Here is a 19,780-nt window from a genome sequence, read left to right as displayed (position 1 = left end):
TTGTAGAGGAAAGGGCAAAGGTTCCTGACGTTCCATCACATACCCCAAGTTACCTCTGGGGGATCCTTCTGACTCTGCCAGTTGAGAATTGAAACATGGCAGCCTCTCGCTTTGCCTGATCTTCTGGATAAATGCTCCAGGTAGAGTCCCTGTTCAACCTTGGCCATCCCAGCAAATCACTGAAGGCAAAGACAACCACTCTTCACTCCCAACCCCATTAATCTCATCTGCAAGTTGGAAGCTAAAAAGAATTTTACAGGAATGCTAGAAGAGATAGAGCAGTATGAAGTGTTTGAAGGACATGACCAGGGGTCTTCAACCTTAGCGATTGTAAGACTTTTGGATATCAGTTCCCAGAATTCTCCAGCCAGCATGGTGGAGCTGGAGGGTGATCAGCTGAGTGGCAGCTATGCAGGAGACTAAAGACTGGGGTAATTGACCAGATGAGCCAAGAATCAAACAACTGAGAAGTGGAACCAAGAGTGGGACAGCTAATCAATGGATCCTGAGGGCATGAAGCTGAGCGGCAGATGGAGGGGAGGTAGAGGGACCAACAGGTGGCGAAGACAACCTAAGTGAGTGGGATGAGAAGGCCAGAGGAGTACTGTACAGGCAGACAATTAACAAAGGATGGAACTAAGACAGTGGGAGAGCCCAAGTGCTTGCGGAAAAGGGTGCAGAGCAGGGACCTGGACACAAGCAGCCCCATCAGGGAAATTCTGGGAGTTGAAATCCACAAGTCTTATAGTTGCCAAAGTTGGAAAACTCTGGACCAGGGTTAAGTGTTGTTTAAAAAAACAATGAGTCTTCCAGTCCTGAAGGGGGTGTTTAGAAGCTGAACTCCATTCACATAAGAGGCCGTAGAGCAGGGGTTCTCAACCTTGGCAACTTTAAGACTTGTGGACTTCAACTCCCAGAATTCCTCAGCCAGCAAAGTTGGCTGAGGAATTCTGGGAATTGAAGTCCACAAGTCTTAAAGTTGCCAAGGTTGAGAACCCCTGCGTAGAGTTAAACATTTGCGGGTGAAGACACAAACTAGGCCTGCAGTTGAAGCTCTTGTTTTTCTCCCAATTTTGTGGGGGGAGGAGGGAAGGAGGAAATGTGGGTAGAGCTATGGGAGAGGCCAAAAGTGAATTTTAGAGGCAGCTCTGCTGCGGGTTTGTCTTGGAAAGTTAGTCCTGCAAGGTTGAAGGACTTGACACACAGCCTTTGCCAATCCATAGCACCTCTAAACAAACCTAGTTTGCTTTGTCCAGCCAAACTCAGTTCAGGTAAGGTTACCTGGGCTTGTAAGCATGGTTGCAAGAGAGGAAAAGACCTGTTGACCTGAATGGGAGGTACGAGCTCACGGGTTTTCAGGGTCTGCAATCAATTTCATCCTGTCTTCAAGTGCAACACACCCGTTTCTTTGTGACATTTTTGTGCCAATAAAGAGTCACTCCTATGGAATTTATTACAGGTTTAGAGGATTAAGATAGTATCATTCGTGGGTCATTTTTATTTACTCTGGCTGTAAATAGATTGTGGCTGTTATGGATTTCATGGCTTTTATGACAATAAAACAATAACAGTAATTTTAACTGTTGGGAGTGTTCATTTGTAATTTTGATGGTGCTTAAACTGTATCCTGGTCGGGGGAGGTGCATTTTAAACACGTTTTGTTTTTTTGTGCTGAGACCCATCTCTTTTTGCATGGATGTTTAATAGTAGTAATAATTGAATGTAATGATGATAATAATTCCTTGAAATGAAATAAGCTCTCTCACAGGCCCACATACAAATCACTGAATGGGGTTGCAGAAGTACAAACAATAAACTTCTCCATTGAGTCGAGTTTGAATCCTGGCGATATCATGGACACTTCCAAGGAGTTTTATTGGCACGATGATGGTGGCTTGCCATGGCCTTTATCTGGAAGATTTAAAGTTTCTTTTATTTATAGCTACCGGTCCAAGAATGCTAATCGAACATTTTCATCAGATAAATGGAGACAAAGAAGAGGAAATAAAAATAAACCACCAGGATAAATTCAAACATAGTGCTTTTGAATGTTGATCACAACTGAACAGAATTTAGTTCCTTTTATGTAGATTGGGATGAATTGATCTAATAAAAAATAATCCTATTTTCAGTCCATTCCGAACATTCAGGAACAGAATTATTAGCTCAGAGTCAATTAGTGTAAAAAAGGATGCTACAGCAAAATAGAGAGAAATGTTTTCAGTTATTTTATTAGCTAGTGTAAGGGCCCACCCCACTTTGCATCTTAAGAAGACAGAACTCTTGGAATAATTCTTCCAACAGGAATCCTTTATTAAGAGAAAATGGTTGCAGGCATGCTAGACAGGACTTGGGGTTCAAGCTCTCCCATTCAAGGTTTTAAGGGGTTCCCCAGTAGTCCCACCCAATCAACCCCCCTTCCAGTGATAGTTTCAAGTATCACAGTTCCACCCCCTTTCTTCTTTCTTCCGTCTGGATGGAGACTTCAGATAACTACCTGAAAGGCAAATACCCTTCTTTGTTATGATAAGGTCCTCTAGTGCTAACGCTTTGATGTTACAATAAACACACATTCAGCATTCAGCTCTTTGAAGTGTACTGAAGGAAGTGAGGGCCATAAAGCCCCTTTGTTCTCCCCCTTCTCTCCCTCTTATGGCAGAATCCAGAGAAGGCAGAATTGGGAGTTTCTATATTTGATAATTAAAGATGAAATATAATTGGATTCTGACAGCTAGAATAGGGACTTTAAAAAATTGGATAATGGGATATTGTTATACAGTACTTCCCTTTAACACACTAGATGATAAAATGTTACACCTTCCTAGATTGAAAGTTTTACTGAAACAAAAATATGATATTAAAGATTTAAGTGTGAATGTTCTGTAAATTAGGTTTTTAAAGTTTCCATGCCTTAAATCTGTTTAATCTGTTTAATAGTACTACAATAGCCTCAGTCATACTAGTGGTGTCTGTCTTCCTTCCTTCCTTCCTTCCTTCCTTCCTTCCTTCCTTCCTTCCTTCCTTCCTTCCTTCCTTCCTTCACCTGGTGCCAATTGAGGTTCTTTGCGAAGGGCATTCCATAAATGAGGTGCCACCACTGAAAAGGCAAGATAAAGGAAGGGGCTTGGGAGTGTCCATTTTTCCTTGGGCACCCTGTTGTGACTAAGGAATCTCCCCCAAAAGCCCTTGAACAAAGGGCCTATAAGATATTTTCCACCCACCAGATTTCCCCCCCACCCCATGGATCCACCTGTCCTAGGTTAACCTGAGACTTCTAATTACTCTTTCTAACCATCTTTTGCCTTAAGGAACCTATTGGTTTAACTTGAAGATTTCCATCCAGCAAATGATCCCATTCCACATTCTACATATTCCATATTCCGCAAGGTAGTCTTCTGCGTCTCCCTTCCATAGTGACCCAGGCTGCCTTCCTCCTGGTTGGCTCCACGCTCCGTAAAGGGCTCTAGACAGGAGCCGGATGCGGCATGCTAGGGGCTTCCGCCAGTCCGCCGCAGCTGTGCGTAACTTCCTGCACCTTTTTTGTTTTTTGTTTAATACAGAAAAAGTACTGTAGCTATTAATAACTGTATTAGAGCTTAGGTTAGTCAATATTTCTTATACAACAGTTCTAATACATTTTATACTGATTTATAGATCCTTCTCACACTGGGGTACGTCCCATGGGTGTTTGCTTCTCTCCAATTTGTTCTTTTTAAAATACTGTCGTTCTCCTTTAAGAAGCCACCGAAGCTGACCGCAACAGCAACAACCATTCATCTCGGTTTCCCATTTGAGCACAGCCCAAAGCCTGATTTGCCAGAAGAGGTGCGAAAGTAGCTGTCTCGTTCCTTCTCTCGGCGGAGGAGGCAGTGATGGCGGCTGCAGCGCCTTTGCCGGATTTCCTGGAAGAAGCCACCTGCTCCATCTGCCTGGAGTATTTCCAGGACCCCGTGCTCATCCCGGAGTGCGGCCACAACTTCTGCCGGGGCTGCCTGACCCGCAGTTGGGGGACGTCGGAATCGGAGGCTTCCTGCCCCCAGTGCAGACAGACCTTCGGGCCCCGCAACGTCCTTCCCAACAGGCAGCTGGCGCGGGTGCTGGAAGTGGCCAGGCGATGCAAAGATCCTTGGGGCGAGGACGGAGGGAGCTTCTGCACGAAGCACCGGGAGCCCCTCAAGCTCTTTTGTAAGGATCACGAGACCCTCATCTGCTTGGTCTGCGACCGATCCAAAGAGCACAGGGGCCACTTGGTGATCCCGGCGGAGGAAGCTTTCCAGGAATACCAGGTAGGAATCCGCCAGGAGGAATCCTTGCGGAGGGCCATCCAGTGTTAGCACTGGCAATCCTTGGATTCGTTTACTTGCTTCCTTCTGCTTTCTCCCACTCCCTTGCCTCTATGCCTGCAATTTTTTTGAAGACTGGTGTACAGGTAGTTCATTGAGGTGACTGTTTTCATACTTATGACCATTAGAGCATCCCTGTGGTCACTGATAAAAATTTGGAAGCTTGGCAACTGGCAGGTATTTATGATGGCTGCGGAGGTAGTCCTCAACTTAGAACAATTCATTTAGTGACTGTTCGAAGTTACAACGGCAATGAAAAAAGTGACTTACAACCATTTTTTACATTTACGATCGTTGCTGCATCCCTGTGTGTCTCAGGATCATGCAATCACCTTTTGGATAAGCAACGTCAGTGGGGAAGCCAGATTTGCTGTGACTAACTTAACAACTGTAGTGGTTCAATTAACAACTGTAGCAAGAAAGGTTGTAAAATGGGACAAAACCTCAGTTAAATCAGGGGTCCCCAAGCCCTGGGGTGTGTGGTCTGTTTGAAACCAGGCCATGAGAGAGGTGGTGCGCATACGCACAGATCTATTTGTGTGTGAGGAGGGTGTGCACCTGCCAAATGTAGCTGTTGTCTCTCACACACACACACACACACAAACACACACACACTGCTGAAAGGTTGAGACTGCTGACTTAATCCCTTGCTTACCGATGGCAATTGCCTGTAGGGAGAAATAGACACCCTTTGCCAGCTCACTTTCCACATTTGCTATAGAGCAAGATCTTCATAGAGTCCTCCAAAGTCTGGAGTGCAGACCCTGAAAAACACTCCTGGGGGGTCAGGCCAAAGCCACCTCAGCCCAAGCTTTTGTTTCTCCATGATGCTTCTCAGGTGACTGCAAGCAGGAGACTCAGGCAGCTCACTTTTCTGCCATTACAGGTAGTCCTCGACTTAGAACCATTCATTTAGTGACTGTTCGAAGTTACAACGGCAATGAAAAAAGTGACAACCATTTTTTACATTTACGATCGTTGCTGCATCCCTGTGGTCACATGATCAAAATTAGGATGCTTGGCAACTATCATGTATTTATGACGGTTGCATATATCTTCTAACTGGGTCTTCCCTCAGATGTAACTCTTTTCGAAAAAGAAACTCAAAACTTGTATTTTCTCTTCAGATCAGTATTGGGGATTGGCTGAAGGCTCAGAAGGAGGAGAAAGAAAAAATAGCTAAATACAAAACAGACACAGAGCAAAGAGTTCAGGAGATGCTTGTAAGTATTGATCCAACGATGAGGAGCTTCTGAGCTAATAATAGGCAGCCTGTTTGTAAGTACAAGTTTTGACTTAAATAAAATTCAAGTTAAAGACAGTGTTAGGGCACAGAACTTGTTCTTAACCTGGGACTGTATCTTTGACTGGGATGTCACCATTGGCTGAATAAATCACAGTGATGTTAAGGACACCTATGAGCCATGTTTTATACACTGGGTTTGGTTTGCTTAATAGATTAATGCAAACCATATTTCATCGTATTGAAAAAAATGTGAAATCTACTTTTTTGGAATCCCTGATTGTCAAGGAAATTTTTATGAAACAACATTTAAACTGAAACCTTTCCCCCTGTGTTTGTTGATGTCAAAATGTTTTTTTTTCTCCTAGGAAATTCTCCCATCTCATTTCAGGACTCTTCAGGGAATCAATTTAAATATTATGCTAATAAAAACAAATATAATTAAGTAAAAATAAAATAAAAATATGCCTTTTGCTCTTTCTGTCTTCTTGTTCTAGGACCACATCGAAAAAGAGAGAAAAAAAGCAGTGGCTGAATTCAGAGAACTACACCTCTGGTTAGAAGGACAGGAGAAGCTTCTGTTGGCTAGCATGGAAGAAACAGAGAAGGATGTTATGACAATGAAGGAGAAGCGTTTGGCCAAGTACATGGAGGAACTGTGCTCTCTTGACAGTCTCATCCAGGAAACAGAGGAGAAGCATCAGCAGCCAGCCAGCAAACTCTTACAGGTCAGGCAGGAAGTTGAGATCATAGACTCATAGGGCTGGAAGGGACCTTGGAGGTCTTCTAGTCCAATCCTCTGGCCAAGGCAGGAATCCTTATACCGTCCTGAAGAAATGGTTGTCCAATCTATTATTGGGAGCCTCCAGTGATGGAGCAGCCACAACTTTGGGAGGCAGGCCATTCCATTGATTAATGGTTCTCACTGTCAGGAAATTCTTCCTTATTTCTAGGTTGGATTTCCTTCTGATGAGCTTCCATCCCTTGCTTTTTGTCCCACCCTCAGGAGCTACAGAGAGTAAATTGTTGCCCTTTCCCCTATGACAGCCCTTCAAGTATTGGAAGATGGCTGTCCTGTCTCCCCTAAACCCTCTCTTTCTTAAGCTAAGCATACCGAGTTCCCTTAGCCATTCATTGTACTGTTTGGCTTCAGAGCCCTTATCATCTCTATTGCTCCTCTTTGCATTCTTTCTGGGGCCTCAGCATCTTTTTTGTATCCTGGTGTACCAATGATGAAGTGGAGTAGACTTCTTTAGCCCCACCACAGAATCCTCTTTTTGACTCTTTCCTTTTTTTTTGATAAATTTTATTGAAATTATAATAGTGAAAAGTACAAATGAAAATAAAGAAAGGGAAATGGAGAAGCATAAAAATGGGAAAGAAGTGTAGGAGAAAGGAGAAAGAAAACAAGCATTGACTTCAGCACAGTAAAATACAAAATAAAATTACAGCCTCAACTTTTTACATTTACATATTTAGAAATTATTAGCCATGTCTATAAAAACAAATTAATAAACAAAATCAAGCACCAGGAGTTCATTTTTTTTCTATCTTGAGCACAAAGTCCAGAAGCAGTTTCCAAGTAGAAACAAAGGTTGATATCTAATTAAAGCAGTAAATTTTTTTTCATTTTTTTCTAACTCCATCACTTTTTCCATTCATTCTTCTGTTGTGAAGATTGGTATATCTTTCCATTTCCGTGCAAGTAGGACTCTGGCTGCAATGTACAAAGTAACAAAGTTCAGAATCTTTTTTCAGCTCCTTATTTAATTTTTTTGAATATGGAAAGGAAACTTAGAAGGTATGAAGGCTACAGGTGGTCCTTGACCTAAGACCCCAATTGGGCCCCAAATTTCTGTTGCTAAGCAAATAGTTGTTAAGTGAATTTTGCCCCATTTTACAACCTTTCTTGCCACTGTTGTTAAGTGAATCGCTGCAGTTGCTAAGTAATACATTTGTTAAGTGAATCTAGCTTCTCCATTGACTTTGCTTGTCAGAAGATCCTAAAAGGTGATCACATGACCCCTGGGACACTGCAGTCATAAATTTGAATCAGTTGCCAAGCCGCTGAATTTTGATCATGTGACCATGGGGATGCTGCAACGGTCTTAAGTGTGAAAAATGGTCATAAGTCGGTTTTTTCATTGCCGTTGTAACTTTGAACGGTCACTAAATGAACTGTTGAAATTCAAGGATTACCTGTAATGGCTAATATAGGGATAGATAGTGTAATTCAGAAAAAGCAGGCAATGTGAAAAGCAAGAATTCAAAATTCTAGTCACTTGTCTATATTCGTCACAATTTTAAGAGTGCCTGCTTAGGGTTCCTATCACCTGTTAGGGGATGTGGTGGTGGGTGTTCTTTGTAGGGTCTCCTCTCCCCTTAATCTCCAGGGCAAGGAGAACCCCAACACTGAGGACCTTCTACAATGTTACAACCACTTGGATTTTCCAAAGTGCCTTGATTCTGGAAGCAAGGCGTTTCTGTATTCTATTGATGGACTATTTTATTTTTCAAATGTTCTTTTCTTTTTGCTATGATGTTTTATTATTTAGTTATATATGATAAATATTATAATCTGTATAATTGTGTTGGATTCAACCGAGGTATAATTTTTGTAAGACAAGGAAATAAAAATAATACCTCTCTAAAAGAGGCGAACGCTGGAGAAAAAAGAGCAACGGGGTTTCTTTTTAAGAAAAATTGAAGTAGTTTTTATATGACAGTTTGTATCTGGTTGTCCAGAGCAGGGCATTTCAACCAGTGGTATGGGTACCACCTGTGGTACATTGGTACCTGGCAGGTGGTACGCGACCATCCTAGAAAAGTGGTAGCGGGGGAGGGGAGTGAGCTGAACCGGTGGTAGCACCACACAAGCCTGAACAAAAGATGGCTGGAGCTGCGGGGCTGTCAGGGCTCAGCGGAAGCGCCAGGATCAGTGCCACTTTCCAGCTGATCGGCGCATCTTCGGGCTGTCAGGGCTCAGTGGAAGCGCCAGGATCAGCACCAGGCTCCAGCTAGAGCTCTGTGCTGATCCTGGTGCTTCTGCTGAGCCCTGAAGAAGCACCAATCATCTGGAAAGCAGCACTGATCCTGGTGCTTCTGCTGAGCCCAGAAGAAGCGCCGATCAGCTGAAATGTTGCAGCATCTCCAGGTGGGCAGGAGATTTACATTCAGATGCTTGGCAACTGATTCATATTTGTGACGGTCACAGTGTCCCAGGGTTATGTGAAGTGACCAAAACCTGCTGCAACCACCCAGCAGACAGGGGGAATAAAAACCAAACACCCCCACACACCACCCCGCTGCCAATCCTCAACAGAAATGCTCACAACAATGAAAACCTTGGACAGGAGGAAGAGCGCCGCCAGGTGGGCAGGCAGGTGTCTTGCTCATCTGTGGCTTGGGGGGTACTTTTTTCAGTGCCATTGTAACTTCGAAGAGTCACTAAGCGAACTGTTGTAAGTCGAGGACTACCTGTACTTTATCACTTTTTTCCTTTGGGGGGGGGGGATCATCAGGTTTTTGACAACTTGCTAGGTGACGGGTGGTACTCAGATATTGCCATATCCTAAAAGTGGTACAATGGGTGAAAAGGTTGAAAAGCCCTGGTCCAGAGGTTTCACGTATTTCCTTTATAAATTTAAGAATTTAACTTTCTGCATAGGGAATGGCTCCTTTCAGTGCTTTGTCTCTCTCTTTTTTTTTTAGGACATTGGAAGCATCTTGGAGAAGTAAGTGAATCCACCCTCCTCTTTACAGTCTCAGACATCAGCACCTCCTCCAGCAGTTTTCCTGTTTTGGAAAGTTCTGTTTGTATTTTGCAGTAATTTCATTTAAAGATAACATACTGTATTTCATGGCTTTTTAGACATTTTCTCAGACACCCGCAGCACAATATAATTAACAATATTTGATATGATCAATTATTATGGTTGATTGCACAGTCAGCCAGATGTTTAGATTGAATTTGGCATTTTTATCCACCTATTGAGTCTTTCCCAAGAAGAGACAGATGTCTGATGTTTTTAAAGGTATCATTGTAGGATGTAAGCTGTTCCAAGTAGTGCAACTATCATACATACATGCCGGTTGCCAAGCACCCAAATTGTGGTTACAGAGACACTGATAGATGTTAAGTATAAAAATGGTTTTAAGTCATAACTGGTTGTTAATAAACAGTCATAAAGTGAAGGTTACTTGTAACTGCATTCGTCTCTATTAAATTTCATTGCATTACCTTTAATCCATCAAGATCAGTTTGAATGTTTGAATGTTACATCCATCTTCTAGATTGCTTACCTATCTCACCCACATTAGTCATTAGTTACTTGGTAAGATACAGTCCGTTTTTTTGGCCAAGAGATTCACAAGAATTTTCAAGAATGTTCTTTTGTCTTGCCAGATATCGGGCAAAGAAAACATACGAGAATCAAGTGGATTTACTTCCAGAGCCTAAGTGGATAATCTTGGGTTACAGTGATATCACTGAGCTTCTGAAAAATGCCATGGAAAAATTGAGAGGTAAAAAACAGCCACTGGGGTTGTACGCTGGATGACATTTTGATCCGAGAGCATCCAAAAGAGATTCTGGGTCAGTGTCAGGGGGATCAAAGAGGGATCGATGTCAGGATCAGTGGAAGAGACACCTTCATTTCTCTGGAGAAAGGCCTTGATTTCTCCCCTTAAAGATGTGCTAGCTAAAAACGGGAACCACTAGCTAGATAGTGGGCTATTTACAGGTGGTCCTTGACTTACAGCAGTTCATTTAGTGACTGTTGAAAGTTACAAAGGCAATGAAAAAGTGACACGACCATTTTTCACACTTTATGACTGTTGCAGCAACTCCAAGGTCATGTGATCAAAATTCAGCCACCTGACCACTGGTTCATATTTAGAGGTGTTTGACCTAAAAATGGGAACCATTAGTCATAGTTGACCAATTACAGGTAGTCCTTGACTTACAACAGTTCATTTAGTGACTGTTCAATGTTAGAAAAAAGTGACATGACCATTTTTCACACTTATGACCATTGTAGAATCTTCACAGTCATGTGATTTACATTCGGATGCTTGACAACTGACTCATATTTATGACGGTTGCAGTGTCCCATGGTCATGGGATCATCTTCTGACAAGCAAAGTCAATGGGGAAGCCAGATTAACTTAACCATGTTATTAGTTTAACAAATGCAGTGATTCACTTAACAAATGTGGCAAGAAAAGCCGTAAAATGGGGCAAAACTCACTTAACAAATTTTTCACTTAGCAACATAAGTTCTGGGCTCAATTGTGGTCGTACATCGAGGGCTACTTATATTCTTTATTTCCCAGATCCATATGCACTGACCACTGGGGAAGCTGAATAAGCTTCCACTAAATATAATGGAATATATAGAGGTAGTCCTTGACTTACAACCACAGTTGAGCCAAAAATTTCATTTGCTAAGCAAAGAGGTTGTTAAGTGAGTCATGCCCCTTTTAATGACCTTTTTTGCCATGGTTATTAAGCTAATCTGGCTTCCTCCATTGTCAGAAGCTCCCTAGGAAGGTTGCAAGATCAGTTTGAATGTTACGACAGTCACAGAGCCCTGGGATGCTGCAAGCCTTGTAAATACACGCTGGTTGCCAAGTGCCCAAATTTTGATCTGTAGTGGTCATAAGTCTGAGAACCAGTCATAGGTCACTTTCTTGAGTGCCGCTGTAACTTTGAACAGTCACTAAGTGAGTGGTTGTAAGTTGAGGACTACCTACTGTATATATGGAATATATAGTAGAATATATTTATATCTGGTAGAATATATACAGCCACCAATGACATCCTGGTTTGTAGCTTTCCTTATTCCTTATTTCCTGATTTGAGTCCAGGGAAAGCAAACCAGGGTATCTCTGGGGAGGCCCTTCTGTTGCTCCATTTCCAGTGATCAGATGCTGAATCCCTCCCTTTTCTTCCCCAGATACTCTGGAAAGTGGACTGCAATACAGGAAGGTAAATATGAGTTATAAGAATCTTATATTTCTTGCTATTTTAAGCTCTGATGCTAGTAGCTTTAAGAGAAACAAAATAGAGTAACAAAAAAGAAAAGTATAGGATTAGATACCTTAAAGACTACGATGATCCAGTATACTTTAATGATTTTATGATTTATGACCTGTTACTTGCTGTTTATATGTTCACTGTGAGCTTATGCACCAGAGACAAATTCGTTGTGTGTCTGATCACGCTTGGCCAATAAAGAATTGAATTCTATTCTATTCTATTCTATTCTATTCTATTCTATTCTATAGAATAGAATAGAATAGAATAGAATAGAATAGAATAGAATAGAATAGAATAGAATAGAATAGAATAGAATAGAATAGAATTCAATTCTTTATTGGCCAAGTGTGATCGGACACACAACAAATTTGTCTATAGAATAGAATAGAATAGAATAGAATAGAATAGAATAGAATAGAACATAAACTTTCTACCAAGCTATAGAATAGAATAGGAATAGAATAGAATAGATTAGAATAGAATAGAATAGAATAGAATAGAATAGAATAGAACATAAACTTTCTACCAAGCTAATAACATCCTGTTGATTTTACTGCCTGCCTATAAATTGGTGAGACACCAGATCTTTGGGAGCAGAGGAATTAGGACTTTTGGGTGAAAGCAAAGTTGGAGCACTAGGCTCATCAAAGTTATGAAAGCAGAGGTTTCCTGAGCAAGATCCTCCCCTATTGTACATTCCTGTGATATTCTGATGCTCGTGGAGAAAAGGGCAGATCTTCCTCACATTCCATTATGTGTCCCAAGTTACCTCTGGGGGATCCTTCTGACTCTGCCAGTTCACAATTGAAACATGGCAGCCTCTTGCTCTGCCTGATCTTCTGTATTAAAGCTCCAGGCAGAGTCCCTGTTCACACCTTGGCCCTCCCAAGAACTCACTGAAGGCAAAGCCAAACACTCTTCACTCCAAACCCCATTACTCTCACCTTCAAGAGGAAAGCTAAAGAAAATTGTGCAGGAATGTTAGAAGGGGGTGAAGCACTATGAAGGGTTGGAAGGACTACTAGGCAATGTGGAGGTGTTGTTTCAAAAAACAGTGAATCTTCCAGTCCTGGAGGGGGTGTTGGAAGCTGAACTCCTTTCAGAGTGGAGGCCTCTGGGGGTGAAGACACAAACCAGGCCTGCAGCTGAAGCTCTTGTTCTTCTTCCTTCCTTTCCTTCCCCCCCTACAGTGAATGTAAGTCTGAATCCACAGACAGCCGATCCTGGCGTCCTTGTCATCTCCAAGGATAGGAAAAGCGTCAAAAGAGTTGAGCCAGAGAGACCAATCTATGCTGACCCAAACCGCAAGAGATTTGTACTTAATCCTTATGTCCTTGGCTGTCGGAGATTGTCAACAGGGCGACATTTCTGGGAAGTTACTGTAGGAGATACAGCAGGATGGGGTTGCCAAGAAACCGGTGAACGAAACATATGTTGATATGCAGACCAGCTACTGGGAGTTTAGGAAATGGGGAGAGAAATACATGGCTAGCTCTCCATCAGTGTACTCTGAATTTGTCCTGACTGAGAAGCCCACGAAGACCCACATCTCTCTCAAATGTGAAGTGAGACAAGTGAGCTTTTTTGATGCCAGGACCGCAGCTCTGCTCCATACATTCTCGGACAGTTCCTTGGTTGGAGAGACCCTTCTGCCCTCTTTCTATTTGGATGAAGGCGCCTCCCTGACCCTCCCCTAAAAGAGGGGACCTCCATAGGCAAAACTTTGGAAAATCCCTATTTGCTGATCAGTGATCTCTGAAAGGTTCCTCAGCTTTTTGCTACTACACCTTCCTTTAGTGCAGTGTTTCTCAACCTTGACAATTTTAAGGCATGTGGAATTCTGGGAGTTGAAGTCCACATGCCTTAAAATTGTCAAGGTTGAGAAACACTGCTTTAGTATTTTATGCCACACTGAGTTGCTTGCAGTTGTGTGGCCTCTTCCAGCAACCCTACACATCACTCTCTTTAGCTTCCACCTTGCAGATGACAGTAATGGGGTTGGGAGGGAAGAGTGGTTGGCTTTGCCTTCAGTGAGTTCCTGGGAGGGCCAAGGTGGGAACAGGGACTCTACCTGGAGGAAAATGTGTTGGATATGTTTGCCACCTTGAGTTATTTGTAAAAATAATAAAGGTGAGATACACAGATAAATAAATTAATATAAGGGGAGTGAAACTAAACTTTAATATGGTGACTTTGAATGCTAATAGCAGCTCTTTGGAACAAGGAGAGAAGCAACCTAGAACTAAGGAAAAACTTCCTGACAGAACAATTAACCAGTGGAACAACCTGCCTCCAGAAGCGGTGAATGCTCCAACACTGGAAGTTTTTAAGAAGAGACTGGACAGACATTTGTCCGAAATGGTATAGGGTTTCCTGCCTGAGTAGGGGGTTGGACTAGATGACCTCCAAGGTCCTTTCCAACTTTATTATTATTATTATTACTAAATAATAATAATAATTATTATTATTACCTCAAAGCATCTAAACAAGGGGTGTCAAACTGCCGGGATGCATCATAGCGAAACCACGCCCACCCCATTGCCAGCAATGGCAAAAAAAGTTGCTACACGTCACGTGACGTTGTGAGTTTGACACCCCTGATCTAAACAATTGACTGACAAGCTGATGGCAAAGAAGCATGTGAAGAATCCAAATGAACACACCTCATGCCTCAGCTTAAAACAACGATCCCCAAATTTCTGTTGATGAGCGAGACAGTTGTTAAGCGAGCTTTGCCCCATTTTACGATCTTTCTTGTCACAGTTGTTAAGTGAACCATTGCAGTTGTTAAGTTAATTACACAGCGGTTAAGTGAATCCGGCTTCCCCATTGACTTTGCTTATGAGAAGGTCACAAAAGGTGATCACATGACCCCGGAATACTGCAAACGTCATAACTATGAGCCAATTGCCAAGCAACTTAATTTTGATTACGTAATCAGGGGGTGCTGCAATGGTTGTAAATGTATAAATCTGTCATAAAACACTTTTTAATGTCTATATACAGTACATTAAAAATGAGAAATGTTAAAAATGCTTATTTATTTGACTTCCACAGACCCCAAACTGAGAGCCACCAATATAGCCCAACAGAATCTTACAGCAAGGGTGTCCCAAAGCAGATCAACAAAGTCAAGATGGCAGCCAGTCCCCGCCTTCTACCCATATGTAAATAAGGGGTGGGGCTTCCATCCCTGAGGCCTTTGTTGACTCCCTCTAGGGTTATTCCTGCTCTGCAGCATCTCCCTGCTTCTGTGCCGCAGGGCCTTTGATAGAGGGGTCTGTGAGAATCCATGGGAAGATGGGATTGGCTTGCAATGGGAAAGCCCCTCCCCTTTTTGTAGGGGGAGGAGGGAAGGAGGAAATGTGGGTGGGGCTATTAGGAAGGAGAGGTCAAATGTGAATTTTAGAGGCAGCTATTGGGAAGTTACACCTGCAAGGTTGAAGGACTTGACACCAATCGGAAGCAGAGGAAGAAGCAGAGGAGGATGCGGGTGAAGAAGAGCTAGTGGTGCCTGAGGCGGTGATGGCGGTTTCTCCCCCTGCAGCAGAGGTACGACAGGTGGCCCGCCCGAAAGACCCAGAGGGGCCATATCCCAACCAACAGAAGTGAAGCCAATTCTGTTGGGGGGTGAAATTCAATGGGAATCCCAAGAGATTGGTGTTCTTCCTAGCCCCGGTATTGGCTTACATGCAAATATATGGGAGAATTGAATGAGCTTCCTAAATTCATAGACAAGAATTTAGCCCGGGGTTTCATCCAATCTGCAAAACCCCAGGTGGCAGCCGCCATGCTATTCAGAGAAAAAAAGGATGGGTCCCTTCGTCTCTGCGTAAATTATAGGAGCCTCAATGTTGTATGCATGGAAAACTTGTACTCCCGTATGAAGGACATGTTAGCGCATTTGTCTAAACGAAAATTTTTCTCTTAAGACTGAGAATAATGCAAGCTAGACGTGATTCAAAGATTGCTAGGACAAACCCTACATCTTCTAAAAAGGCGATTTTGGGAAGCCTTCTTTGAAAAAGGATATTGAAAGCTATGTAGCGAGCTGACCCACATGTGCTGCAGCTAAGCGGAGGCAAGGGAAGACGCCAGGACTTCTACAGCGGGTGGCGAGCCCTTCAGCTCCCTGGAGAGAGATCTCTATGGACTTTATTGTGGAGTTTCCTGAAAGTGCTGGAAATACAGCTATTTGGGTTGTCACAGACTTGTTTTCTCGACAAGCCCATTTCATATCATGCCCAAAGATCCCGACAGCTAAAATGTTTGGCTAAACTATTTGTGCAACACATCTACTGATTCCATGGGGCATTCCATGACACCCGGCCTTTGCCAATCCATAGCACCTCAAAACAAACTTAGTTGGCTTTGCCCAGCCAAACTCAGTTCAGGTAAGGTTACCCGGGCTTGTAAACATGGTTGCAAGAGAGGAAAAGACCTATTGACCTGAATGGGAGGTACGAGCTCAGGGGTTTTCAGGGCCTGCAATCAATTTCATCCTGTCTTCAAGTGTAATCCACCCATTTCTGTGTGACATTTTTGTGGCAGTAAAGGGCCACAGCTCTGGAAATTATTATGGGCATCAGGTTTAGAGGATTAGGACGCTATCGTTCGTGGGTTATTTTTATTTACTCTGGCTGTAAATGATGATTTCATGGCTTTTATGGCAGTAAAACAAAGCAGTAATTTTAACTGTTGGGAGTTTTCATTTGTAATTTTGATGGTGCTTAAACTCATGCCCTTGTCACCTCAAGACTAGATTACTGTAACGCGCTCTACATGGGGCTACCCTTGGAAGAGCGTTCAGAGGCTGCAGTTGGTTCAGAATGCAGCCGCGAGAGCGATTGTGGGCGCGCCAAGGTACGCCCACGTGTCACCTATCCTCCGCGAGCTGCCCTGGCTTCCTGTGGGTCTCCGGACGCAATTCAAGGTGTTGGTTTTCACCTTTAAAGCCCTTCATGGCATAGGACCAGGTTACTTACAGGACCGCATACTGCCGCACAGTTCCCAGAGACCGGTGAGGTCCCACAGATTGGGCCTCCTTCAGGTCCCGTCGGCCAGACAATGTCAGCTGGCGGGCCCTCGGGGAAGGGCCTTTTCTGTGGTGGCTCCGACCTGGTGGAATCAACTTCCTCCCGAGATTCGAACTACTGCCACCCTGCCGGCCTTTAAGAAAGCAATTAAAACTCTCCTGTTCCAGCAGGCCTGGGGCTGATGTCCCGGAGGGGGGGGGCGGGATATGATCGGACACGCTGTATGAATGTATTTATTTTATTGTTTTATTGTCATATTATTGTTTTAAATTTTGTACGCTGCCCTGAATCCCTTAGGATTGGGTGGCATATAAATTTTAGAAATAAAATAAATAAATAAATAAACTACCCTGGTTGGGGGAGGTGCGTTTTAAACACGTTTTGTTTCTCTATACTGAGACCCACCTCTTTTTGCATGGATGTTTTTAATAGTAATGAAGGAAATAAAAGTTATTCTTTTAATAATTGTAGAAATGTAATGCCATTATATGAAACTGTCTCTTTAGTACAAATGTAACACTGTAATGCAAATGTAACAATGTAATGCCAATATATGAAACAGGAATGTTTACTGTTTCCTGCCCATGTAAAAGTGACTACAAATGGTAATCAGCAAAGATAATTAATTATGACCAAATGTTTACTATTTCCTGCCTAAAAATCCTCCCGACACAGGAACTGAGTAGAAATCCTACTATTGAAGAGGGGGATTTTGACCCAAGGTGAGAATTACAAATAAACAAGATAACAGCAGATGTACGGAAGAGGTCAGGTTAACAAACTTCAGAGTACATCTATAAAGATGAAAGAGCTGCTTAGATGTGATATGCATTTTAGGGGTATAGAATGCAGATCTTGAAACCAGGCCAGTGGGCTCCTGGAATCCAATCCATAGGGAAGGATCCAGGGGGCCGCGTTTGCAAACGCTCCTCTCTTCTATTCTTTCTCTTTTCTCTTTTATTCTGTTTATGTTATTCTCCAATAAACCTTTGTTTTGTTAACCAGACTTGTCTTGTATTGTGAGTATCAAAATTTGGAGTTTTTACATCTCACAGTAATAAGCTAATCTAATGATGATAATAATTCCTTGAAATGAAAGCTCTGTCAGAGGCCCACCTACAAATCATTGAATGGGGTTGCAGAAGTACAAAAAAAAAAAGAAACATCTCCATTGAGTCGAGTTCGAATCCTGGTGATATCATGGTTCAAGCATTTTTCTTGACAGCATGATGGTGGTTTGTCGTCTCCAGTTCGGGTCTGAGCCTGGTGCTGAGGCCAAGGAAGAACACCAGACAGAAGGTGCAGTTTTTTCTTTTCTCTTATTGAAGCGCTCCAAGAAAAGGGATCCTGGCCAAGATGCCAAGGAACCTCCAACCACAGAGTTAAGAAAGCTTTATACATTTTCACTAAGGAGAAGGTGGGATAAGGCAGGATATATAAGAAACACCATTTAATAAACATTTTAATAATGATCTAACAATTATTCTATTGGTCTCTAGCCGTCCCTATTCCCAAGCCTTGGCTAATGAATGCTTCAGGAGTTATCTAACACACATCCTATTTGCTCCAGGCCATCTCTGTTCCTAACTTTTAGCTGAGCTTGCAAGATGCCTAAGTCTTTGTTACTATTATCAGCTTTCTAACCACCCAGAATTGTTACAAGCTTTACAGGTGCATATTCCCTGTGAATAAGCATTCTTTGTTCTTACCAGACAAGGTCCCCAATTATAGACTTTCTGGATCTCCACCTTCAGTCTGGAATGATGGAGTCAAGTTCTGGACCGAAACACTGGTGTAGATGAATAGTAGCACTTGAAAAACTTTGGTCTACACTTTCACATAGACCCAGGCTGGTCTCATCCAACAGGTGCAGCTTCCTGCAAATATTTAGCAAGAAAAGAAAAAATCACAGCAGACAACTGGTCCACACAATTGTTGCACGACCATAGCTGTGACATGTGGGCCAGAATCAGGCGATATACTGTGGCAGCCCAAACCTAGGAATAATTTCTTACTGTAGGACTTTTATTTCGAGGTCTTTATTAGTCCTGCAAGCAAAAGCCTCAGGCCATCCTGTGAACGTACATAGTAGTATCAAAACTTACTTAAAATCTTGTTTCCCAGGTAAGTCAATGAAATCTCTTTCCCAGATGGCCTCTGGGTAGTTGCCTTTAGGTTGGACTCCTAAGGGTAGGTGTCTGGCCACTTTTGGATTATTTCTGGCACAGATCAGGCAAGTTGCTACAGTTTGGGAGGCAACAGAATAGAGACCTTTGCTTACTGCATAGTATCTCACAAAGTCTACCAGGTATTCTCCCCCCCCCCAAATATGTGCTAGCATGTATTTGGGATAAAAAGAATCCTTAGGGGTGTATTTGGTAGAATATGTTTGCCTTCTACTCTCCACCATCCTTCATTCCGCTTTCTGCCTCCAACTGACATGGCCCATGTCCTGTCCTTGGGTGTATAAGAGGGTGGGGAAGTAGGTGTGGATGGAGAAATTGGAATTAGGGAGGCTGTGAATTCTAAGGATCGTAGGGCAGCTTCCTTAGCAGTACTATCTGCAGCCCGATTCCCATTTGCATAAAGGGTGCCTTCCTTAGAATGCCCCTTGTCATGTATGACTGCTACTTGTTTTGGCTGCCAAACTGGCTCCAATAATTCTAAAATTTGTGAGCCATACTTAATCGTTCACCCTTTTGCATTCAATAATCCCCTTTGCTTTCATAAGGCTCCATGGACGTGCAAGATACTCCAAAGGCATATTTGCTATCTGTGTAAATATTTACTGTTTCTCCCACAATCAGCTGTAAGGCTCTAGTTCAGCGTTTCTCAACATTTGTGTGATGGCGACCCCCGTCACACAAACGCTATGCACATGCGCGGCGCGGTGCCCCCCGTGTGCAGCGCGCATGCGCGGTGGCACCCCTGGATGCACGGCGGCGCCCCTGGATGCACGGCGGCGCCCCCGGAGGTGCGCCAGTGCCCCCATGCAGGCGCGCATGCGTGGCGCCGCCCCCAGAGGGGGCAAAATGGCGGATCGCCGCCTTTGGCGACCCCCGAAAAGTGGTCGATCGACCCCAAATGGGGTCGCGACCCATAGGTTGAGAACCGCTGC

The 19,780-nt window shown here is 43.1% G+C and overlaps 1 protein-coding gene and 1 long non-coding RNA gene across 3 annotated transcripts in view; one reads left to right on the top strand and one right to left on the bottom strand.

Moving 5' to 3' along the window:
- Positions 1 to 2,648: 2,648 nt before the first annotated feature.
- On the top strand, positions 2,649 to 16,476 carry LOC120305182 (zinc finger protein RFP-like). 2 transcript variants are annotated; one of them, XM_039336618.1, is made up of 7 exons: positions 2,649 to 4,286; positions 5,471 to 5,566; positions 6,084 to 6,314; positions 9,298 to 9,320; positions 9,992 to 10,110; positions 11,544 to 11,575; positions 14,684 to 16,476. In XM_039336618.1, the coding sequence occupies exons 1-7, from the start codon at positions 3,873 to 3,875 to the stop codon at positions 14,693 to 14,695; spliced, it is 927 nt and encodes a 308-aa protein (XP_039192552.1). In that variant the 5' UTR covers positions 2,649 to 3,872; the 3' UTR covers positions 14,696 to 16,476. The 2 variants fall into 2 exon arrangements, with proteins under 2 accessions (XP_039192552.1, XP_039192553.1); XM_039336619.1 differs by lacking the exon at positions 14,684 to 16,476 and adding an exon at positions 12,817 to 13,069 and having other exon boundaries at positions 2,650 to 4,286.
- Positions 6,323 to 19,780, bottom strand: part of LOC120305183 — a 15,655-nt gene continuing 2,197 nt past the window's right edge. The window contains exons 2-3 of the long non-coding RNA XR_005555947.1: positions 18,372 to 18,539; positions 6,323 to 7,303 (exon numbers count right to left, since the gene is read on the bottom strand). This is a non-coding gene — a long non-coding RNA (uncharacterized LOC120305183). The remainder of the gene's footprint in view (positions 7,304 to 18,371; positions 18,540 to 19,780) is intronic.

This window comes from Crotalus tigris, unplaced genomic scaffold, assembly GCF_016545835.1.
Source record: "Crotalus tigris isolate CLP2741 ecotype Arizona unplaced genomic scaffold, ASM1654583v1 scf7180000017666.379230911805:20528666, whole genome shotgun sequence".
In the NCBI taxonomy this organism is placed as follows: domain Eukaryota; kingdom Metazoa; phylum Chordata; class Lepidosauria; order Squamata; family Viperidae; genus Crotalus; species Crotalus tigris.
This window is presented reverse-complemented; position numbering and strand designations above follow the sequence as displayed.

Excerpts from the sequence above, each read along its gene's own strand:
- LOC120305182 (XM_039336618.1), top strand. The coding sequence starts at position 3,873 with ATGGCGGCTGCAGCGCCTTTGCCGGATTTCCTGGAAGAAGCCACCTGC. Across the intron at positions 4,287-5,470 it reads AAGCTTTCCAGGAATACCAG|ATCAGTATTGGGGATTGGCT; the intron begins GTAGGAATCCGC and ends TTTTCTCTTCAG. Across the intron at positions 9,321-9,991 it reads ATTGGAAGCATCTTGGAGAA|ATATCGGGCAAAGAAAACAT; the intron begins GTAAGTGAATCC and ends TTGTCTTGCCAG.